The sequence below is a fragment of the Melozone crissalis genome, unplaced genomic scaffold (genome assembly GCF_028551555.1).
Source record: "Melozone crissalis strain CALT ecotype California unplaced genomic scaffold, PUWL_Pcris_2 ptg000023l_1, whole genome shotgun sequence".
Lineage (NCBI taxonomy): Eukaryota > Metazoa > Chordata > Aves > Passeriformes > Passerellidae > Melozone > Melozone crissalis.
Window position 1 is genome coordinate 23,572,777 of NW_026535801.1, and position 25,296 is coordinate 23,598,072.

Consider the following 25,296-nt stretch of genomic DNA (forward strand, 5'->3'; position numbering starts at 1 on the left):
CTGCACACCTTGAGTCTGACCAGGTATGTTGTTTCTTTAAGACCAAAAGAAGTTTATATTTGCCTTCCTTTTTGCATGTATCTGGAGACTCTTACTGTTCTTTGTCTGGTTCTACTGTTTCAGTGTCCTTGGCAGCAGCTCAGAAATGGCTGAGACTTATGAGTGGCGTGGCTGTTTATTAAAAGTCATTTTAGCTCTACGTTTCTTGTCTTTATCTTTTTTATGGTTGGTTTGGGGAGTTGGGGTTTTTTGTCGTTTTGGTTAGTGGTTTTTTTTTTTTTTTTAATGCTTGTATTTTGTTTCCCACTCAACAAAATGACTAGTGTTAAAGGATCTCGAATCTGATTTCCCAACAACTCACATTACGGAAACTAAACTTCTATGTGCTGCATAAACACATGGAATACTAGATAGCACAGTTGCCTGCAACCTTTCCTTCCATAATAATTACATGTTTTTGTGCAGTACTCTGAAGGCATGTGAGGTCAGAAATTACATTTTTTGTGTAAGGTGGAGTTGCAGAAATAGGGCTGTAAAAAGTATCAGCAGCACTCTGCTGTTGTGAAACATCACCTGTTTAATTTATCTAAATGGTTAATAATTTATGTGATGTTTAAAGTCGTCCACTTGTCAATTCCCTTCCAGAAGAGTACATCTAGTGCAGTGGCTGTTGTGGTATGGGGGTAGTTGTGGACAGATGAAGCACACAATAAATGCACTGCTGCTGCTGCAGCTATTTCTGGGAGGGAGCGCACTGCCTCCAACCACCATCAGACGCAGATGCAGCCACGGTAACCCCCATGTATGCAACACTCACCCTGTGCTATTACAGTCCTCTCTAGGAAGGAACTTCAGGCCTCAGTTCAAGGTTGGCCAGTGCAGATTGCATCACCTAATGCATTGTTTATTACAGACCTTCTGTGTGACTGATTTCATGCAGCCCCAGTGCGAGGGAGCAGGAGCCAGCGTGTCACATGTCTGACCTGCAGCTCACAAGCACTACATGCCACTCAGTCAGCCCTGCCCTGAACCTCATTATCTGCTCTTGGCTACAACAACATTTCACATATCAAAAGCTCTTGATTTGATTTAATTTGATAGATCTGAAGGGTATCATTCTTATTCTAAAAAACCCTGCACAGGATTTCATTTCAATCTTGTGTTACAGTTCAAGGCAAAATTCCATCATGGGGATGTTCTGACAGAGCTATCACAGGGAATCACAGAACTTGCTATGGAAATTGCAAACACTGTTGTCAAAGCTGGCAATAAAATCCATCTCTCTACTCAAGTTTGTTACAAAAGTATGCTAAAGTAATCATGCTTTTCAATTGATAAAGAAAGTCCAAAACCAAACAACAGAAAACAAGTGCAAATCTGCTTCTTGACAGTAAGTGCAGAGAAAGGGAATGTAGTCAGGGGAAACACTGGATTTTTACTCTGCTGTGGTTTGTGTACACTGAGTTTCAGATAAGGTTGAAAAGCAGCGTGGGGAAATGACTGAGACTGGTGGTACTGGTGATTTAATGCCTTGGAACCTTTTCCTTACCTGCAATAAAAGATACACATTTTAACAATAACTGTAAACTTAACATTCAATTCAAGCTCTAATAATAGGGAAGACTCCTCACAAAACATTCAACCACAGATAATTTTCAAAGACTTATGCACTACTGCCAGGAAGTTAGCTAGTGGTATCTCCACTTGTGGTCACTGGATAAATTTGGCTCTCATGAAGTACTTGAGCCCATTTTCAAAGTTATAAATGGGCTTTTGAAATGCTCAAGAAGGAGCTAGAATGCACAGCTCATTGTATGAGGTTCATTTGTTCAACACATTTTAAGTCCATTGAGATAATAAATTCACATAAATTGGCACATGCCTTTTTACTGAACAAATTACTTTTTTCTTAGGGTGATCCTTTGTGTTCTTAGGGTGATCCTCAGCATTACTGCTGAGGCAATTTATTTTGGGAGGCTTTTGGAGAAAATGTATGAGGAGACAAGACATACCTGGTTGTAGCCTTGCATGGGAAAAAGGAGCTATTTCTGTGGCTTCAATCTAGTACTTAAATAGAAATAATTCATTTCTCTACTACTGCAGCTACGACAAATGATGGTGTAAAGGTAGGCTATTGGCTCTCTTAGCGCAGTGAAGATTTATGTGATAAAACTATTATACATATATTGTGAGTAATTTGATAAAAGCAAGGGAGGACGTGTGGAAGGGGACAAAAAAAACCCTACAAAAATCTTCTACAGTTTTCGAAGATAATCAGAGGTAGTTTGGATTTTTTGAACCTCCACTTTGTCAGTAATAATTGAGTTTACTCTAATTAAAGGCATAATTTTGTCACATTAATCAAGTGTTGTGATTCTAAATAGCATACAGGCTTTTGAGAACTGGAGAGCTTGATTTTCTGGAAGTGGGGTGCATACTGAATAGCTTGAATCTGTTGCAATTTTTCTCAATATATATTTTAATTTTACTTGATAAACACCTGGATGTGATTATGACTAAGAAAGGTAAAAATTAAAAGACAGGGAATAAGCCTACTGAGTTGAGTATTGAAGAATACACAGGAATTTAGTTTAGTCTTCTCTCCCCCCTTTGCTCTCAGAACCAGTCTTAAAGGTGCAAAACTTATTGTCCAACATAAACAGAGCAGAGAACTGGGGATACCAGCATCATATAGCCAACCCAGGACACTAGGAAATGGTAAATCTTACAAGAACAACTGTGCTGCACAAGCATGGCAATTATCAAAAAAACACACTAGGCAGCTTAAGTGTATTTATGATGAAAAGGAAACCAAGTCACACAGCTCAACAAATGTTTTGGTGTTGGGTCTCAGCAGAAATCTGCCAGTCTTTTAATATCAACTCTATTAACTGTTCAGAGATTACTGAGTTTGTACTTGTTCAAAGAAGGAGTTAAAAAAGGTTACACTTGAACAGATTCTAGGTCAAATGCTCTCAGATATCTTTAGCCCAGCTCATGAAACCATTTGTATTCTTACAGTTGTTTGCAAAGAGAGACAGTAAGGCTGGAGAACCTTCAGTTTCACATTCTCATGCATGCAACATTTGCAATGCCTACACTGGAACAGTCACATAGGTTCTCCTGTGCCTCAGCGTTCCACTGACTGCATTTCCCTCATGCAATGCTGTTCCCAGAGAAAGCATTGACAGCAAGCATCAGGACAGACTATGAGATATGTAAAAAAACAATTTCAGTAAATTTGTTTCTTACAACATGCAAGTGAAATTATAATAGCGTGACATTTTTATTGATTTTTTCTAGAAGTGGCATTGCTGCTGTCATAACTAATTAGATTACCACCAAAGTTATTTTAAAAAATAAAGTATTTATTTGCTGTTATTCATTCTAATTGTGGTTTTTATTTGCCTGGCATTTTAAAACAATTACATGACTAAGCCAAAGACACAAAAACATACCATGTATGTCAGGTTGCAGTTCTGTAACACATTGCACAGAATAGGTGAAAAATCAAAATATATTTTCTTTTTGTGGCTGAACTTTTTAAATGCTGATGAATATCAGCATACAATTGCCACTTGCAGGTTTTTATCTCTTTCCAGTCTCAGTCTTCTACCTAGAGCACCTATAACATTTGTCCTGCCTTCTATTCTTCTGAAGACAATGAGGTTTAACATGTCACAGTTATGCCTGTGAATCAACCAGGAAAAAAAACCCAGTGGCCTTGTCTCTGCAGTTTTTAAAAGGATAGCTGCTCACAAGAAACAAGCAAATCCAGTCAATTATCTGACACTATAAAATTCCTGATATATTTGCCAGACTTTGTATATAAGAACTGTTAATCAACTCAGACTTCCACTTCTGCTGTAAGTGTAACAGAATGAGCTGTTCAGAGGACAAGGAATCCTTCATTTAATTGAAAATGAATGTCCTGCAAAATCATCTGTGACTCAGCCAAAATGAAAACTGCAAGTATTGCTTCTATGACACAAAAATCTTTCCCCAGAACTGAAATCTTGGCTTGTGTGTGATGATTTTTTCAGTGGATTCAGGAAGACAGCAAAGGATTTGCCTCAAAATATTCTACATTTTTACCAGTCTCACATCTCAGTTACTGCCCCTGACCATGCCAAGGACAGTCAGAGGGTTTCTGCGTGGTGCTGTCTTCACCAGGGGCTTTCAGTTTTTGACTATCGGATTGACCTAAACACGACTGCCCACTCTGCTCGGTGCCATCAAACTGTTCTTCACACAGCAAGGGGGATTTTTTATTTTGAAATCGGACAAACATTGATAAGGACGACCATGGAATTGCCACAGAGGAATTTATGTACATAAAGCAGAGCGGGATCAAGCTGCTGTGGAGCAGCCCTGGGCATGAGGGAAAACCTTTTCACAATCCACTGTGCCCCAGGCTGTGGCTGGATGTGGGTGCTGGGCCCAGCCGGGAGCCCAGCCTCCTCACGAGCCGCTTTTCCGGCACAAGGTGACGGGTCTGCTCCCCGGCCTCGGTCATTCCCTATTTCTCCAAGGCACGTCCATAAATCCCCGCTGCCCAGAGGGATGTGTCAGTTCAGTTAATGATTTGCCAGGCGCTGAGTCGCGTGTCAGGCCGGTCCGGCGGAGCGCGGTTGGAGCCGCTGCCCGGCGCGGGGCAGGAGGTCCCGGGCCATGCCGGGGCCGCGCTGCCCCCCTCGGCCGAAGGCGCAGCGGCTCAGGGCGAGCGGTGCCCGGGGCCGGGCCCGCCCGGCGGGGCCCCACCGCCCCCGGCCCCGCCGGGTCACGCCGCGGCCTCGGGTCCCGGGCCCGCGCACCTGCCGGGCCCGCCCCGCTCCGCCGCCCGGCCTGGCGGAGCAGCCCAAGGGCCCCGCTCGGCCCCCGCCCGCCCCGCGCTGCCTCCCCGTCGCAGCGCGGAGCCGGCGGCCGCCCGCCCCCGCCGCCGCCGCCGCCCTCGCACGTGTGCCGGGGAAGGCGCTCGGTGCCGCCCGGGCGGCGCTTCCCCCCGCTCCCCGTCGCCTCCCCCTCCTCCGCAGCGGGAGCGAGAGCAGCCTCCGCCCGGCAGCGCCGGGGCCGCTCGCCGCCGTGCCGCCCCGCCAGGACGTCGCCGCCGCCGATGGCCGCCCCGCTGCCCGGTGCGCCCGGCGCAGGGCTGGCGGCGGAGCCCGCTGGCGGCGGCCCCCGCGGCTGCCCCCGCCCGCTGCCCCGGCCCCCCGGGCGGGACCCGCCGCCCTCGCCCCCCGACAGGTAAGGCCGGAGCCCGGCAGGCGCCGCCGCCCCGCCGCTCCCTCGAGGGCCGCCGCTGCCGTCGGGGGGCGGGCGGCGCCCTGCGGGCGGGACGCGGGGCTGGCGGGGCCGGGGTGCGGCGGCCTGGGGAGGGGGCGAGGCGCAGGAGGGGGCGGCCTGGCTCTGGACCGGCCCGCGCTTCCCCGGAGCTCAAAAGTTGTTTCCCGGCCCTGCAGACACTTTCCGCCGCTGCGGATGCGTGCGTGTCCCACCCCCCACCTCCCTTTTTATTTTTGAGGTTTGTCAGCCTGAGGTGAAAGGAGCCGGCGGTGCCGAGCCTGCCTTGTCAGGCTGAGCCAGCAGCTACTTTATCCCTGCAGTGTCTTTCTCAGAGTGTTGGTGAGATAAAACCGCTTCACCGGGAGCAGTGCCGCTGGCAGCGGTGTGCACCCCGTTTGTTACCTCTCAGGCTCTTCTTAAAGGCATTGGTCTCTATTCTTAGTAAAGGAAGATATGAGCTGGGTTTTTCGTGAAGCATCTGATGAGTTTCGGTAGACTGAAGTTTACAAAATCTTAAAATACTGCATTACAGGATTTTTTGCTCCTCGTAAAGGAAAATATCACTTCAAATGAATCCTCACCGGTGTGGTGAGGATTTTCCATAAGTGAAGTATCTTCATTCTGTATTGTAACCTTATTCTGTTGGTTTTCTCCACTTTGTGCTAATTAAAATATGAAATCTGGAATGATAATAAAGAAGGTAATAAAGTAAAATATGAAGCTTGGGGGCATTAACTCACACATGTAGAAAACTCTTGTAATATGTTGGCAGATGCAAATACATCAGGTGCTTTGCGTGCAGGTTTTCAGATGAAATCAAGTAGACAAAGTGCTCTTCAATATTTTATGTGAGAAAACCATGCACTGTAATGTACACAGCAGTCTAAACAACCACATTATTAATGTGATACTTTAAACCCGTGCATAACGGATCTCTTAGGCAAGTGCAGTGGTGATTACCTTCCCTACTCCTGCAAATGCTGGCTGGTGGTACTTCTGACACAATCCTGTCTGTTTCAGCAGACAGCAACAACTGAGACATTCATTTTATGATGGAGCTGCAGAGATGCCAATACAAAACTAACTGAAAACAGAAATGAATAGATTGCTTTGCACTATTTTCTCTTGTCAGTCACTTTGATTCGATTCTGGTTAAAAAAAAAGTTTGCATTTGTTTAAAATACTGTTGTGGTGTACTTGGAAAGTTTTGCTGAGAAGTTACATGCATCTACTGTTGTAATATGTGTACATAGGGAATGGCATAAACAGAGGGACAACAAAATATTTACTAATGTCCTTAGAAGCCAATATAAATATATCTCTGCTCTTACTCTGCAAAGACTTTCGCATGTTCAAACAACTTTATATTCAGAGCTGAATACTTGGATTGCTTTCAAGTAGTGTTAGGCACTGTATGTTAATATATTCAGCCTACTGATTAAATAAAATAACTCCAAAAAAGAAAGCTAATTGCTGCAACCAGGAAGCATCGTGGTATTAGTGCCTCAGTAGTTAATATATTGTGGTTGGATATTGCAATTTTAACAGCAGCTGTTACAATTATTGCTTGATATTATGTATTCTGTTGAAATAGGAGAAAAAAGAAAGGTGACAGTATTTTGGAGAACCCATCAATTCCAAATCCTTTTCCTGAGCTGTGTTGCTCGCCGTTTGCATCAGTTTTGTCAGCCAGTCTGTTGCCCAAGGCAACTTCAAGAAAAAAGCAGGTAAGATTTATAAATTATTGTTTGACAGTTCCTAAATTGGTTAAATGAAATCTTGAGGAAAAGCTCAGTTATCTATTAAATTACTTTATTAAAATAGAGGTGTTCATATTTCTGTAATTTGGTGAATTTTTTTCTGTAGGTCATCAATGATTGTAGAAAATGAGGTTTTGGAATCTGTGACTTAAGACATGACTGTTCTTTCAGAGAGTGTATGTGTGGCTCTGCAGATTTTTCAATTTAAGTGGAACCAGGGGCAGACAGGCAGTACTTTATGTCCTTAAATGAGAAGTTAATTTCGTTTTTCCCTTCCTCCCCACCTCCAATTACTGTCATCAGTGTTACAGAACAGAGGGTTTTAACAGTCACTGAACAGCTTTTCTAAAGTTCTGATTTTGCCAGGATAATGGGAAAAACCTAAATGGATGGGGAAGGAGGAGATGCTGTGTACCTGGCTATATGTTATATGCATGTGTGTTTATCCGTGTGTGGCTGATGTTAATATATTTCCATAAAGACCTTAAACTGTAAGCCAGGGGAAGATCTGAGCAGGCAAAAAGACCTGGCAGTACTGTTCAGACAGAGTTTCCAGTTATTGGAGATTACTGGCGTTGAAGATCAGTTTCACTCTTTGGAAGCTTACCTGTCTCATCCTCTTTGCTCTTCTTGAGACTGGAAAGAGTTCTGACAAGGAACATCTGTGGGATTAGGATTACTCCCTCCTTCACACACTGTGTTTTGGTGGTCTGCATGATCACTGTTTCAACAGTTTTAAGGGTGATATTGGTGGTGTAAGAACTTAACCTTAATGGTTATTCCATTTTTATTCCATTTTTAGATTTGCATGAAGAATATGCTTGGAAGTTGAAGTTTCTTGTAGTTGTGTTAACTTTTCTGAAGCTAACTTGCCACAGCTGTTTCTGTGCACCTGCCAGAGAACTTTGTTAGCCAAGTTGTGACCAGTACCCTGAGGAGGAGCCTTCTCCTCACTTGTCCAGTGAAAAACATTTGTATGTGTTGGGAAACTGCCCTGATTCGATCTTGCCCTATTTTGCATTTCCACCATGGTGTCTCTCTGTAAGTTATGATGTTTTTCTGGACTACTTTTATTGCTTTTAGTACTTATGCTACAATAGCAATACTAATCTGATGCATTGTGACCAGTGTGCATCTGAATGTTGCTAACACAGTGGGATAAAACTGTTCCAGTTTCCTCTTCTTGGGCAAGGTGGAAGCATTGACTGTCTCTGCAGAGGCAGGAGAAACATTGAATTGGTAATATTATCTTTAAGAACAAAAGGACTAAAAGTCACATTTTTAAAAAGATAGTTTAAATTAGTTGCAGGCCTAAGTCACAGTCATTGTGGTAATCTTTGGACTTGAAATTGGGAAGCATGATTTAACACACAAAGGTCAACTGCTTTTGTGGCCAGTCATATTTAACATTACTGACAGGCTTCATTGGTTAAATCAGCTTCAGTCTTCCAGAAGCTGAAGTTCATGTCTTCACTGACTTTACTTCTGCTTCTTCCTAAGGGTTCACATGTACTTCTTGTGATGATTTCTGCTCACAGTCCTTCAATTTCTCCCGGATTTTTATTTAAGAATGTAGTGCTTCTTCCGGTAAAAGCAGGAACAAGAACAACTGGTTTCCTGACAGAAGTGAACTAACATAATGCTGGTGTCTGTTGGAGGGCCTGACCTGTTTTGCAGCTACCAGAAAAATGGAGAGAAATATTCCTGTTACTTTTGTGGAGGCATTTTAACAAGACTATGATTTGTGTCCCCTAGGTGTCAGTTCATGGCCACTGCCCTAAACAGGAGAAATTATAAGGAGAAATTATTCTAGGCCAAGCAGACCATTTTTCAGACTCAGAATGACTGTTGTTGTATTCTTCATTTAAAATTATTTAAGTTAGGGCCAAATGACAATTGTCAGATTGAACTTTTATCTTTGAAATTCAGGTTGAAGTCTTCTAATAGGTTAAAAAATTACTCAGGTTTAAAAAGAAAGGAATGCTAAGCAGGTGTGCAAAGAGAAGTGAACTGGCTGTGACTTTGACTTCCCACAGGTGGCTGTGGAACTGTGCTAGGAAATGTTGTATTTCCACCCCCTGTCCTTATTTTGTCAACTTTGTAGTAGCTCTGTGTGCAAATATGTATCTGTATACAAAAATTTCATGAATATTACTGTTACATTTTGATAGTTCACTAACTCTTAAGAGAAGCCAGCTACTCTTAAGAATTTTTTTTTTGTGCATAGCGTTGACAGCTGCCAGAATTCTTTCTCCTCTGATGATCTACATATGTTTTCAGTGATTCTTCTTTTAGATTGCTTGCTTTTGATTTAGTTTCTTTTTCTTCTCTGCGTTTAATTTCAAGCATAGGGCAGGAAAATTGCAGAGTGAATTTCTACTTGTGTCTTGTAGATAACTATTATCAAAATGGGTGTTTCTAAAAGAAAAAAAAAAAGAAAAGATGCCTCTTCTGTCTTGTTTTTCTCTCCAAAAAAGATTTTCTGCTGCTGTAGAAGAAAGAAGTTGTCATGAATATCTTCTCTTTTATTCATAGCACCTGTGACATCTGAAATCTTTCTACTTCTAAATAGATTATTAACGTTATTTTGAATTCTTGTTTTTCTAAGCTGAAATTCTTACTGTCTTCTAATGATCTTTTATTGTAAGCTTCTCAAAACGTTGAACATGCTGCTTGAACAGCATGTTTGTGAAGTTGACTCACTGAAAATAAGTTTATAAAAGCAAATTGGTAAAAGCCATGTAGCAGAATAGTGATTTGCCTCTGTGCTTGGGAAGTGGTATGTCCATGTCTCTGAACATTATTTGGTCTGCCTCACCAACACAGCTGTCCATCTCTTTTCTCCCCTTGCAGTTTTGGAAGAGTTTTGTGTTATATCTTTGAATCACAGAATCATTAAGTTTGGAAAAGACTTCCAAGATTGTTGGGTCCAACCTTTGACTGAGCACCCCCATATTTGGTTAACCATAGCACCAAGTGCCATGTCCATTAGTGTCTTGAGCCCTGCCAGGGATGGTGACTCTGCCACCTCCCTGGATAGCCTGTTCCAGTGCTTGACAACCCTTTCAGCAAAAGAATGCAGAAAAGCTGGCAGCCCACAGCTTGGAGAAGTGCACTCTTCCCTGGGCTGGGAGCTGTCTGCATGGCCAGGCCCAGGGAGTGCTGGTGAATTGTGCTGCTGCGTCCAGCGGGTGTCCGCTCACTAGAGGTGTCCCCAGGGATCAGTGTTGGGCCTGGTCTTGTGTAACGTCCTTACTGATGGTCTGGATGAGGGCATTGAGCTACCATTAGCAAATTCAAAGACCATGGGGAGCTGGGTCAGACTTTGATCTGCTGGAGGGCAGGAAGGCCCTGTGGAGGAACCTGGACAGGCTGGATGGATGGGCCAGACCAGGGGCACGAGGTTCAGCATGGCCAAGTGCTGGTCCTGCACTCGGGATACAGCAGCCCCATGCAGTGCTGCAGGCTGGGGGCAGAGTGGCTGGAAAGTGGCCCAGCAGAAAAGGCCCTTGGGGTGCTGGTTGGCAGCAGCTGACCACGAGCCAGCGTGTGCCCAGGTGGCCAGGAAGGTCAAGGGCATCCTGGCCTGGATCAGGAATAGTGGTTCCTGCAGGGCCAGGGACTGGTGAGGCCACACCTTGAGTGCTGTGTTCATTTCTGGGCTCCTCACTTGGAAGAAGGACGTGGAGATACTGGAGAGTGTCCAGTGAAGGGCAACAGGGCCCATGAAAGGACTGCAGAATGTGTCTTGTGAGGAGTGGCTGAGGGAGCTGGCTTTGGTTAGTCCCAAGCAGTCTCAGGAGGGGCCTCATTGCTCTTCACAGCTGCCTGAAAAGAGATTGGGGTGAGGTGGGGGCTGGTCTCTGCAGTGAGAGAACACGTGGAAGTGTTCTTAAGCTGAGGCAGGGCAAATTCAGATTAGATAATTGAAAAATGTTTTTACTGCTAGGGTGGGCAGGCATCAGAGTGGGTTTCCCAGTACTGGGGTAATGGAGTCACCATCCCTGTTTCAGAGGCATCTGCACCTGGTGCTGGGTGATGGTTTAGGGGTTACGGTGGTGGTGCTGGGTTGATGGTTGGACTGGGTGACTGTAAAGTATCTTCCAAACCGGGTCATTCTCTGATTCTATGAAATGTGTTCAGATAAACTGAATTTCATGTTTCAGGTGGTAGATTTTTATCTGAATAGACTAAGAAAATACCGTTTTTCCCCTCATGTCCAACACAGTGTGGTCAGTTTGGTGGATGGTGGGAAATGTTGCCTTCCTCTGAGGAATCAAGCATCTCCTGCTTCTGGGTGGAATCCATGAACTTGCATGGAAAATCTAATTGTGCCTCAAAGCTTGTGTTCTCTAAGAAATTACAAGGAACTGAAAATATAAAACACTGCACTTCTGGCTTTAATTATGATTAAAATAAATATTAGTAGGGAAAAGTATGAATTGTAAGAAAACTTATTCTGTTCTTGTTGTCTTTGGCAAAATGAACTAAGAAGATGTTACTGTAGCTTTATGGAAGCTTAGTTATTTTGCTTTCTGAAAACAAAACCTGAATATTTTCACTGCAGAAGCTGACTCTTGCCCTGCTCAAGGATAAGCCAAAAAGTGTTTCATGACAAAAGTAGTTCAAGGTAATTAGTGCCTTGTTTCTTTAAATTAAATTAGAAGTGCAAAAATAAAACTCAAGTAAATCTCAAGGTCAAGAAAATTTGAAATTTTACCTTGCCTCTTTTGTCTTTCTTGATGTTCTAAACAAGTAGATATTTTTATGATGTAGATTCCAAGTGTGGTCCCACAATGTTCTTTCCAGGAATTGAGTTGTATGGAGACCTCAAATACATGTGATTGTAGTGGAATTGACTTTACTTTTTGTATTCACAAAGGTTGTAATGTAAAGCTCTTTGACAAAGAAGAGCCAACAGGAACTTTATGTTTAAGAACAGAATTTTTAAAAATGTGTGCTGTTCTAAGTTTATGAATACTATTGAGTATTGACTGTTGTAATTGGAGCACCATTTATTATTTTTTTTTACAGCTATAATTCAGGGTCTTCTAATGTATCTGCTTGGAGCCTCATTTTCCAAAACTGCATATAATTCTACTAGCAGACATACAGGCCTAAGTCTTTGGTACTTAAATGTTTTCATGACAGATTTTTTGCCTGAAATATCTGTTTACTGTTGACTTTCAAACAGGGCAATAACAAAAAGGGTTTTTTTTTGAAATGCAGTGTTTCATAAATTTCCAATCAATTTCCAAGGGTTGCGACATCTTTTCTGACCAAAAGAGGCATTTCTTGAATTTACTCTGTAATTCCAGTCTGTGTGTTTCTTAGCAGATTTCCTTCCAAGCTGGAGACAATTGCACATGTCCTCCTTTGTAAGTTCTCAAATCTTTTCTTCTTTACTCCAAACATATATCAGTTTTCCCCATGGCTTTCCTTTAAATTACACAAGAAAGTCAAAAGGGAAAGGAAAAAACTCTTCCAACCAATTTATAGATTAACAGTAAAAACATTTTGTGCAGAACGGAATTAAAGAGCTCAATGAAATCTCTAATATAAGGATTGCAAAAAGGATTCAGTTGGATCCCTTTTTGTGATGTTTCGTTTGGTGGTCTGCTCCAGTTCCTGTGCTCTGTTCTTCATTGATATGGTTGTACCTGCCCACCAAGGAAAGATTTATTGATATTACAGCAGATTGGAATTATTTAGAGCCCTATTAAAACTTGCGATTTTAATGCAGGTACCTTTGTACTTTGACCAGTCATTTTAACACTGTGACAGTCGCTTGTCTACATAGGTAAAAATCAGGAGGCAAGGTTGAACAGTTTCTTGTTTTAGCAATCAGGAATATTGCCTGGCTTATACTGGAGGTGCCATATCACAAGCTGTGTGGTATATCAGGCTGGGGAAACTTCAGAATAATCACCTGTCTGTTTCTTTTTGTATTTTACTTTATCTTCTTTACATTGAAATTAGTTGCTTTCTGTCAAACTTCATGTTAGTGTTTCCTTTCACTTTTTTACTGTCCAAAAACAACTCAAAGACTGTAAAAAATAAGACTGTAAACATTCTAACTTCACAAAAATAGCATTTTTTCCCCCCATTCTAATAGGCAAGAAAACAACTAACTTTTATGGTTACTAAGATACTGCCTCTGCAAGCTTTTTGCTTAATTTGTAACATCAGGAAGGTGTTAGGCTTTAAGTTTTACAGTTTTCACTTGTATAAAATAAAAAAAAAAACATCATTACTGTCAAAGATTTTGGTAGACATATTGCCAGTGTTTGTCAGATTGAAATGGTTTTAACAATCCTTTGGATTTTGATTGTTTTGAATTCATCAGCCTAAAAGTCAAACCTGAAGCTGCTTATCTTTTCTTTTAGGCCCATTTTCTCAATACAGGAAACTGCCTCTTCTGTGCTATTTGGGAAGTTCTATTTTGAACAAGAAACCTCTGTGATGTTGCAGTAGATCTAATAACTTGCCCAGAAAAACCTCTGTAAATTTGGAAATCTTGATTTTTCCCAGAAGTGAACCATTAATATTTATCTCTTGAATTCTGCACTGACTACCTGGCATTTTGGCCCTGTCAAGTCTCTGTGTCTAGAGCAGGTGATGATACAAACATTATCAACTTCTTTGAATGTGCAAGAGACTTGTCAGTTAAAGCCAGGTGAAACTGCAGGGAACTCTCTTATGCTGCTGAGTCACTTGTGATAACTCAGTTTTATTGAATTTGACATTAAAAGATTAAACTCTTGTGAATGGAGTTTGAATCCTCATAATTTACAGAATGAAATGAGGTGTGATGGATACTAACACAGTTTTTATTTATAATTGCTCCCAGGGACAGGTACTTTTATTTAGGGTTAGACTGGAGAGCTGGAAAGTTTGGGTCATTTTGTAGCCACTCCATAGCTGCCATAGACAGATCAGTGATTAAAGAAATATTTGATTGGCAGATCTTTTTTGAGGTTTCTTCTCAGTGATGGCATTGTCAGTAAGTGATGCTGTGTTAAGGAGGCATGCAAAGGTCAGTATTGTAACAGCAGAACACTATTGGCATCTTTCCTTTATGGCCATTGTCTGAACTGTCATTGATCAGAACAGATACACGTTCCCCTCTGATTTCCTGGGACACACAGTCTAGATTAATCAGAATAGTGTTTAGTAATATTCATAAAATTAGATGAAGCCTTTAGTATTTTTGTGGGGTTTTTTCCTCCATTTTGTTTTTCCTCAATGTTCTCTTCTGGTCTTATAAAACTTCTGTTGTTCTTTTCTGGTCTTCTTTTGTTGTGTCATTGCTCAGTGTTTTAAACACCAGTGTTATATCAGCTACTGCTATTTTTATATTATAAACAGTTTATAGTTGCATTGAATGAGACTAGGGTGGTCAATGATTAATAGTTAAATTACTTAAATTATACATGTTTAGTAAAGTTGACAACTTAGATGATTCTTAATAAAGGTTTACAACCTCTTTTGAATGAAAAGGTGTGCAACGGAAGGAGAAAATACAAGGTACTTTACCATACATTTTACAGTACTAAAAAGTGTGTAAGATGATTGAATGTTCATGATTTTATCATTATAAAACTTTGTTAGTTTAGTGTTGGGGTATTAGCTGAAGAATGGAACTCAAATTCAGATCAGTTTTTCCTAGGAGTTTTGGTGCAGTTTTTAGCATATCCTTGAATTACTGCATTTCTGATGTTCTGAGTTATTATCTTTTCAAATAAGAGCTTGAGAACTATAGAAACAAGGAGAGGCATATTCCCATCCTACTTCTGTGCATAAATGTTGACACAATAAGTATAATTTAGATTTTATATTAAAAAAAACCCATGCCTCCATATAAACACCACTGTTAAACCTGGTCATTTTTCACTAGGTGGAATTAACTTGGTCATCCATGTAGAATAGTATTGAATATTTGTGATTGATAAAATAATTTAATACTCTTTATACATTCATATTTTCTTGTATCTATTTACAGTAGATGGCTGAGGACTTACTTGTTCTTTCACATGATAATTCTAGAGCCACTAATACAGTATGGTTGTTCCCCATGGTTTTTGCTTCGTGCTCTTTTTAACTCTTTGCAGTGGTAATCTTTACTCTGTGACAAGTGTTATTAAGAGATCAAGCTAGAGTTGTAATGAAAACTGAACCAATTGGAGATGTCACTGTTAGGACAGGAAAATAATTCCTCACTTTTTTCAGGTGCCTGCTGATATCATGCTTCACTCTCTGCTTTCAGTTCCCTTGCATAAGAAATGTATAGAAGCTGTCAATAACCCTGAGATCTCTCACCCTTCTTACCACACTCTGTAGTAGAGGACAACTTATATCTGTGTCTTAACATCTGCAGATCACTCAGATGAGAGTCTTTAGGATAATAGCTGTCTGTTGCTGCTTGTGTAGCAGGAACACCAATGGCCAGGCAGTGGAAGGACATCCTCTTAGGGACAGTTCATGCTGATCTCTTTTTGTGTGTGTGCAGAGGCAGTAACTGATACACCTTCCAGCTGGGGATTTCAGGGCTCAGAGTTTCCAAACTTTTCTAGCAGTTGCTTATTCCTATGAAGAAGATGGCACTTGTGTCTCTAGCAAGTGGTGAAACTTGGCAATGATAAGTTGGAGATAACAGCTGACCAATGCCCATGTCCTCCATGTTTGTCTTCAGCACATTTAAAGCTGCTACTTCTAAAGGCATTCACATTTTTATGACTGCTTTTGATTTGGGAATGAACAGAAAGGGAGAATTTCAAGCCAGAGTATTTAAGCATGCCTCTCATGTTAAAGTCCTGATGGGAGTCACCTCAAATGGGAATATAGAAAAAGCTAATCAGGCCAACAAAAATCTTTCATGAAGGGCAGTTGTGGGAGGAGAAATTAAGAGGAAGAAGAAATTAGACCTCTGCTCTAGTAACAATGTGAAGTTGCTTTTCTCCTGTTTCAAGTCACAGAACATTCATTTGCAGCTAATCAGCTCATATTTTAGCCCAATAGTGTACATGATATTTAATACTGAAGTCCCAAGAGAGAAACATATATCGGTTATCTTAGTTGTGTGCCTGTGCTTCTAATTAGGATACTGATGAGGTGTTCCTGCCTGTTTCTGATATGCTTATACTGCATACTGGTACCTCTGTCTTTTAGCTTCTTCACTTGATATTATATCCACAGGAAATCAATATACACGAGATTGTCCTGTGATCAGAATGGGATTTTTCAATTACTGCATTCTTGGGCTATAAATAGCCTTTTTTATTAGTTATGTTATGATAACTCCTGTTACTGATTACATTAAGACTTGGTGTTTATGAACAGCTGCAAGGTCTTGATAATGGCACAGAAATGGTATCAGCTGTTGAGAAACAGGCTGGAGGTTTGCAAGAATTTATTCTCATAATTGCTAGAATTCACTGCTGTGTAGTGAGAGGGAAGCCCTTGCAATACGAGGGTTTTCTTAAATAACTCAGCTGACAGAACTTAATCAGTGTGCTTTTCTATCAGGCTTGAACCTATTGATCACAAAAATAGGTAGCTGAAAAGCTTTGCAAGGAGCATGTGTAACAATGCTTCAAGATCCCCCTAGTTTGTGAGGAAAAGTGGCAGGGATGGAAAGCTTCATTATGTTCCTTGTGGCTCATACTTAGTGAATTTCCTAGGTACATTGTAATGTCTGTGTTGCTTTACAGGTAATACAGTCTGTTTTATGCAACTGCATCTGCAGCAGTCCTTATTGAGCCTCCAGGAGGGTGTACTGTATGCTATGTGTGAAGACTAAGACCTGTTAGTTTTCTTTGTGCAAGGGACTATATGAGTAGAAAAACAACACCTCAATCACTTTGAAACCTCTCTTTTGTGGGGTGGTTTTAAAGTAAGTATTTATTTGTCCAGTGTATGTAAATGTACCTGTGCAAAACCCACACTGTGTGTGTTTCTATGGTCACACATTAAAGGGCTCTTCTGCTAAAGAGACAAAGTGGCTGTGCCAGGCAGACAGGAGCTCTCATAAGGAAGGGCAAATAGCACCATGAATAACTTGCCTGATTTACCTTGGTCTTGTGTAATAAACTACTGCCTTAGCTCAAAGACAAGTACAAAAAATAGCATCAAAAATTTTTATAAACCTTACTGGATTTATATTATCTGGATTTTTCTTCTTCATCTACAGAAGCAAAAGCTGAGTGTGATTTGTTCTGTTACGTATAAATGCTCACATTCCTGCATTATATCTGGCCGAGCTAGGAATAGATCAGCTCTTGTGACTCTGTATTCAGTGCCTTAAGGACATCACTGACCTTCCTCTTCTAGCAGGAGATCTCTATTCCATATGTTCTTCTAAAACCCTTATTGGAGTTACTAATTTACTAAGGGCATTTCAATTCTTGCCCACTCCATTTAGTCATGCTTTCTTAAGTGGCAAGAAGTAGAAGTGGTTTATATTTTGAAGTGTCTAAAAAGTATCTGCACAATGTTTTCACAACTGTATCTGGTAGCTTAGTGACAAAAATAGGAGTGAAAAGCTGCATAAACATAGTTATTTCAGCAAGTGAGCTGGATCTGATTTCCTTCCTGTCTACCAGCACCAGCAAAATTCCTTGCAGACCTGCCATGGACAAGGAAAATCTTTTATCTGTAGGAAAAAAAATAAAGTGGTCATATGTTTCTCTGAAGGCATATTTGGCTTTCAAAGCCTTTCTGTATCTCACATTTATCAATAGAACTCCTCTTGACTTTCACATGGTGAAGTGATTCTAAAAGGCTTGCACTTAGAAGTTGTGTTTTATTCCATTTATTTTCTTAAATGTATGTTTGTGAAATTTAAAAAAAGAAAATATTTTAATTAATGTTATCTTTAGCACTCTTGGATGCAACCATGTTTACTTTCACTAGTATACATAAATTACTGTAATATTTTTTTAAACCTAATCATTATTTGAATATTGGATTTTTATTACCAAGTCAAATGCAACACTTAATTTTTCGGTTACTTTCTGAATGGGTCTGGTCTGTTCATCTGATTGGAAAAGATACAATACAGATAATTGCACTGAGGAAAATGAGCCTTTGCTTCACCTTGCAGACAAATGGGTCAATTTTATTCATAGAGCAAAAAGCTGCACATGCTTTCAAGAGCCAAGGACCTTCAGTACCCAAGGGTAAGGAAAAATGGCTTGGGCTATTTTTGTTTCTTTCCCAGTGAAGTCACTAATGCAATGCTGCAAGTTCTGCAGCTGCTATTACCCAAACATTTTTTCATAAGATCCGAGGGAAAAAGGATAGAGGGAGTTTTTTGTCCTGGTGCTGCAATTATGTGCATGTCTAATATTCCTTGAGTAAAACGCCTGTGGGATCGGGCTCTGGTACCACAAGTTTTTTTCTGGCTCTTACAGCAAAATTTTGGAGCTATATTATAGAATTTTGAAAACATGCTCCCACAGGAAATAAAAACTGTGTGCCTGAAAGGTAAAAACCTAATTGCAAACACTTGACATTTATCATAGCTATCTCTAGTAGAAAAGGATGTTAATTCCAAATGTTACGTAAGTAACACTTTAAACTTGATCTCAGAAGTACTTTTTTATTTTATCAAAAGCAATCAAAAAGATTTTGGACTGGAGTTGGACAAAAATAAAATGAAATAAATACCTTAAACCTAAAAGATTAGTTGCTATGGATCTCTTGCTGCTATAAACTGAATGTAGAAGGAGTCAAAGTTAAAAGTGAACCTTTATTATGAGGCAAGGCAATGAGTTGTTTAATAATAATGCTGTATTTTAATAGGTTTATGGTTTTGTTAGAAGCTCTTGTTTTAAAGCTAACAACGAGGATCAAATGTCTGTCTCTAAAGAAATTCTCTTTGTGACTTGGCATAAGTTTCTTATGAGTTTTTTTCCATCCTGTGTGTCTCAATCAAGGACAAGAGGTTTTGAAATTTTAGGAAAATATTTATCTTTACTTCCTATTCCTTGGCCGTATTTTATTCCTAATTGAGAGCTGGTGCTAAAATGCCAGTACAATGCAGGTTTTATTTTTTGGAGGGAGTTGTATTTTTTGTATTTATGGTGTTTGCTCCTCTAGTTCATCAACAGAACTTATTTAAGTACTGCGATTTTAGGGTTTGAGAAGGGTGATTTAGCTTGAAAAGAGATGCTTGAATTCATAGATTCTGAGGTATCTCAGTTGTGCCAGAGACTTGTTATGTATTTCCCACCTGGAAAACTCTCAAATCAGAAAATCCCATGAAATAAAATTATTTATTTTAAACTTGTCATTGAATAGTTTCCTATGTCTTGGAGATGAGATTCTTTTCTAGATACTTTGGGATTAATACAGAGTGTGCTCATTTCCACTGGGGAAAAAAATCCCCTATAAATATGTTCTAGTGAAATTTAGTATGGATTATTGTAATATTTACCAAGTCAGTCCTGAATACTTTTAGGACCTATGCATCAGGTGTATGATCAAAATATGCTTGCAGTGACTGCCTATGAAACACAGCAGCCTGCATATCTGACATGTTATTCTTCAAGAAGCTATGAGTGCTTAATAAAAATATTTTTTTTTTTAAAATGTCTGCAATCTTCAGCTATGAAAAGCAATGTTTCTGTTAAGAACTGCTTGGTCAAGAGTTATAAAAGGAATACCTAATATCACAGTTCTAACATCTGTTTAATAATTTGGTTTACAACAGAAATTTTGCTTAGTCATGCTGCATAAAAGCAGAAAAAAAATTTCTGTTATTAAGTGCATTATGAGACCTTTAAAAAGAATTATAGCTTGCTTTATCATTTAAACAATACAAAATGTTGCCTTTTTTGACAAAGAAGAAAAGAAAAACCCCAGATTTCCTTTGTCAAACCATGTTAATAAAAAGAGATTTTTTTATGCAGATATTTGATACACAAAATAATTATGTGAATGGGGGTGATTAAAAACTTGGGTTCATAAAGCAGTCTTAAATGTCACTCCTTGAAACATTTTATGTGTCATTGTTTCAGACCTTGGTTGCATTGGAAAGGTAGTAATTGCATTACTTAAAGTAAAAGGGATGTTTTGCTTCTGCTTTGAATAAAGGTAGTTAAGAATCATATAATTAAACTCCATGGATTCATTAAATCTATTCTTGTGCTCAGTTACTTCTCTGGAATTCAAAGATCAGAAGCACTGAAGAGTATTTTGTTTCCCTGGAAAAAGCCAGAGAAAAAGCCCCAAGACTGTAACCATTCAGTGTGAGGTGTTAGAATGCAGTCTTTAATGATTTGGTTTTGTTTTGACAGTAAAGACAAAGCTCTGAGTGATAGAAATGCATGTTGTTCTGCTTATTTTTATAGCCAGAGATAGTGTGGGCATTTGCAAGGACAGAACACAAGTTTTCAAGCTCTTTGGTTGGTTGATTTGTATTTTGCCCTACCCCACTGTGTTCTGTCATTGGCTTTGAGTAGGACTGAATTCACATAAATGGAATGACATTTACTAGAGCCCGAGTCTTTGTGCTGACTCTCCAATATTTAGGTTATGAGGAATTAGGTTTCAAGAAATATTGCTAACTACTTTGTTCTGCTTCGTGTTATCACCTGGATGAAGGTTGCCAAATTCTGTGAAAAGCAGACATGAATTTGTCTTCCAGAAGAGTAACATTGCCTGCAGTTATGCCAATAACTCTGCAGAAAAGGGTATGGCATTTAAATCAGTCTTTTAATTCTGACATTAGTATGGGTTGATAACAATGTTTAAACATGGCTGTATTTATTTTTTCACCTTTTCTTAAATTTCTCTAGTGTAATAATAATGTTTCTTTTTTGATAAATGTAGAAATTTTTGATTTCATTATGTGAAATATGTTTGCTTATAAATATATATGTGTCCACAATTGAATTTTTTTACTGGTGCTCTTTTCTCTGTAACTATAATTCTGTACTTTGTGCAGGAAATTATTTTACTTAGAGATTAATGTAGTTTTCAAAATGTCATGATTGCTTTAAAATATGCCTCTTTTGAAGGCTACGATACTGTTCGTAACAAAGGATTACTGGAGTCTGCTTCCACAGGTTCTGCATCAGCCTTACACACAATGTGCTCTTGCTGACCTGTTCTGGCTAATGTCTTTAGAGTGGATGGCCCATCATGTATTTTGGGAACCAGGGTGACACTGTACAGTGTTTTTCCTTAGCCACTGTACCTTGCCTTTATTTGTTATCTCAGTAAAAAGTGTAAGCAGTGCAAAATGATTACATCTGTGTGCACCAGGATTGCCTAGTGTAACTCAATGCGCTGGGGGTATCTGTGAAGTTAAAAATACACACGGAAATGAAGTACAGAAATATGACTCTCTGCTGAGCCAGATATGTTAACTTATGAGAAGTTATTTCAAACAAGTTGTAAGTTATTAATTAGTTCGATTTATTTTGTAAATGTGGAGATATTTTTCAAAACCTCATTGCTGCATAATGTGCTTAACTCATTGTTAATAGACTCTTCTGTTAGTCAGTGGCTTTTTAATGTACCAGCATTGTGAAAAATGAAAGTTCACCGAAGGATTGCTACAGTATTAAATGGTTCTCATGAGCAGTTTATGTGGAATGCAGCATATATTTATGGCATTAGTCCTGTGGGTCTAAAGAAGTATATAAACACATAACTTTTATTGATTTGTGATATAAATGGTATTCATTTATATTATTTCATTGTTTGAGTTGGAGGGGCAGCCTGTGAGCATAATTGGGATTGATTGGTAGAGATTAGATTATGCTGCTGTCTCACTAGCATGATAATATACTATTTTTCTGGTATGAAAACTCTAACATTTAGATATGTGCAAGATGTGCACAGTGTTAACATGGTGTTATCTAACAATTTGCAATATCTCTGTTACACTTCTCAAAAATACTCCTTTAAAAATTGTGGTTTAACTTCTCAGCTCTCATCCTCTCAATCTTGTGGTTACTTTCCAGTCCTGTCTTCCTCCCCCTAACACCCCTTTAGAGCTCAGATCTTGAGTTGTCATAGTTATTTTATTTTTGTCTGGGTTTTGTTAATTGTATGTAAGGAGAGGAAGGTCTTTGTTCTTGCAGTGTGTAGTTGTGTTAGACTCCTGTGGTATGCACACAGCAGTACTTGGTGCTGTGTGGGAGGGGAGAGGTGTAACTTCACTCAATCTAGCATTCAGAAGGCTGGGAAACTCAATTTTAACTGTAGTGTATATTTCAGAGGATTGATTTTTATTTTTTTTTGATGTTGAAAGATAATAATTCTCTGAGAAAATACAAGAGTTTTTTTTGACAAATTCACAGTAAGATAATTTTCTGCACATTCTCTCTCATTTTTTTTTCATGCTGTTATCAAATTAGCTGCCAACAGTTATTGGCTTTACTTCTCTTTATCTCTGCACTTTGTAAGCCCAAAATAAAATTAATGGAAGCAGTAGGAGGAAGCAGCATAGGGTGTTGCCTTAGGTAGGTAGATATTGGGTTGCACGCTGTTTCAAAAAATTCTTGAAGGCATGTGTCCTCACTGAGGTCTCACTGTGTGCCAAATTTAATAGGCTTGTTAAGGCTTGTGATGGTTGTATCTAGGCATGTAGAGTTTCTTCTGAAAGTATCTTTTCCCTCTGCAGAAGGGGCTTTCTTATTTCTATAGCAATGCCTTAATTTCTAGAACTAGAATAGTGGAGGAAGGGAAGGTGGGCAGGAAAGAGCCATGCTGGTGAGGGGTGGCTGACATATGTGCATGTGTAAATTTGTTTGTGTTTCTCATGGACATTAGAACCTTTGCCTTAAAGTGGTGTAATTTCTACTTTTTGTTGCACTTGAAGGACCTGGAAAAGTAGGATTTTTACATTAACACTGCATAGTCAAGAGAAACTTAAGTATTAGCTCATGAAATACTCTTTTAGTGTGTCAGTGATTACAAAGAATTATTTCTTAAATTCATGGAATAGGTAATTGTGTAAGAAGTCTAGTTTAATCACAATACTACAAAAATTGCAAATCTTTATTTTCCCATCTCACAAAAAGTAAAATTTTGCATTGTCAGTGTACTTAATCTGTTTTGCCAACTTCTTGAGCACTTAGGTTTTCTCATTTTCATTCAAAATGTCTAATATACTTTGTCCAAAGTTATTTTATACTTTCTGCTTTGAAGTCTGATGTGAAGTACTTACCACAGTTGATGTGTTTTGTTCTTAAGTAATATATTTTTAACTAAAGCTACTGAGTCTTGTTTAGGTTCCAAGGGGTCTTGTAACACAGATGGCAAAATTACATGCTTAATGAACATGGAGAATTATGTATATTGAGTGCTATCACACCCAGATTTATACTTTGTATCGACTAGACATATACTTAATCCAAGTCAGAGTAAATGATTTTGTCTTTTGTATGGAGAATTTCATACTCTTCTAAAAATACTTAAAAAATTAGATTTGAAAGGTTATAATGCATTCAAGACATTGTTTTACAGTCAAAGACCGAAAAATTCTTCAATATAAACACAATTCTATTAGATTTGTTACATGGTAAGTGGAAGACTTAGCCACTTGATGTTGTATGCAAGGTGTATGAACAGAGACTTGCAGTTTTTTCCCACAACAGCTGTGAACTTCATAACACACTAGGTCAGATGATGTTCAAAAGCTTTGTGTACACAGTCAATATGTATTGCAGATGAATAATTTCCAGCAATTCTTGAAGAGATTGTATAGTGTCTTTTAATGGAAAGAAATATGACAAAAGGAAGGTGTGATTTTAGATTGCTCAGATCTAGGACTGGGCATGAAAATTTCAATATATTCTTGCATCTTTATTCCATCTATTTTTCTGGCCCAAAATCACATGATGCTTTAATCAACGCTTATCCCTCCCCCAAGGAAAAATGGTCACTTAAGCGAAATTGTACTGAGAATTAGTAATTTCTGTCTGCAAGGCTAAGAGCGTGAAAGTAATTTTTCAGTTTTGCGTTTGGACCCCTGAGATGAAAGGCCAGTGTGCTAATCCAGGAATTTTACATAAGGCACTTTAAGTGACATGATAATGGTGTCATTAAATGGATACCTTTTATACAATTACTGGATACAGACCAAGCATTCATGTGTGAAACATCTCTTCATAAGGACAGTTTGAAAAATAGTAATTTAAAAATACAAAAACAATGCCAGTGCCCTTTTTGTCTTTCATACAGTAAGAGAAATAAAAGAAATACAATAATAAATAATATAATCCAAGACCAGGTTGGATTGGAGCTTTGAGCAATCTGCTCTAGTGGATGGTCCCCATGGCAGGAGGACTGGAACTAGATGATCTTTAAAGTCCCTTCCAACACAAGTCTTTCTAGGATTTTTTGATTGTACACTACAGTAATAAGATTTTTACTATAATACAATGTAATGTAATGTAAGGGCAGCATCCTGCAAAGTTCTGAAGACAGCTGAGAGGTTTCTTAGAGATGGAGGGAGTGGGAGATGGACTTGAGTGGGCTTTAAAGGCTTTTAAAGGCTTAAGGAGCAGTGGTCAGAAAAACTGTGGTGGTTGAGATGAAATTTTTGAATTAAGAGTTTTTGTTTAAAATGGAATATTTTCTTTAATGAATTATTGAGGAATCTGAGAGAAGGTAATGGGGGTAATCACAGGTAAATCATTAGGATGGGTGTGACTGGAAATTCAGTTCAGAATTATGTCTTAGACATAAATTGCTAGGATGAAACATCACGATAGGCTACTTCTTTGTCTGCAATTTGTTACAAATTGAATAAAGGTTTTGAGCCAGAAAAACAGAGCCTCCTTCAGGGAGCGTATTGCAGCACTCATCCCCTTTTTATGATGTCGGCCAAATACATCTAGATCTAAAACTATACTTGAAAAGAATTTTAGACCAATTTTTGCACTGAATATGTAGTCCTTATACTCAAGCCGGCACTTAAAGATGGATTCTGGTACAGTCATCATAAATTGGTTGACCAGACATAGTTTCTGCTTTGACTAGCATGAAACCAGTAAAACTTCCTTCTGTTTTTATTGTGTACAAAAATTATCCCACATGTATAAATGAAATCAAAATGGAACTAACTTTAGCAGTCCTTATGGTTCAGGTGCAGGCAGGGAAAGGGAGTTTTTTTCTATCCTTTGGGATTCTAGTCTCTACAAGCAATCAGATTTTCTAGAGTGTTTTGTACACAAAACCATCAGTGGTCTTGAAATTTAAAATGTAAAGCATTATGCTGCATAGTTGCCATGAAGGG

At 39.2% G+C, this 25,296-nt stretch overlaps 1 protein-coding gene across 3 annotated transcripts in view; it reads left to right on the top strand.

The window, feature by feature from the left end:
- The first annotated feature begins 5,113 nt into the window (after positions 1-5,113).
- GRB14 (growth factor receptor bound protein 14) overlaps positions 5,114-25,296 on the top strand; it is a 58,341-nt gene continuing 38,158 nt past the window's right edge. For 2 of the 3 annotated variants that reach the window (XM_054277878.1, XM_054277879.1), the window contains exon 1: positions 20,605-20,737. In XM_054277878.1, the coding sequence (XP_054133853.1) occupies positions 20,675-20,737 (63 nt within the window). In that variant the 5' untranslated portion in view covers positions 20,605-20,674. Of the gene's footprint in view, positions 5,245-6,877; positions 7,011-20,604; positions 20,738-25,296 lie in introns of those variants that run through there. The other variant, XM_054277877.1, reaches the window with a different exon arrangement.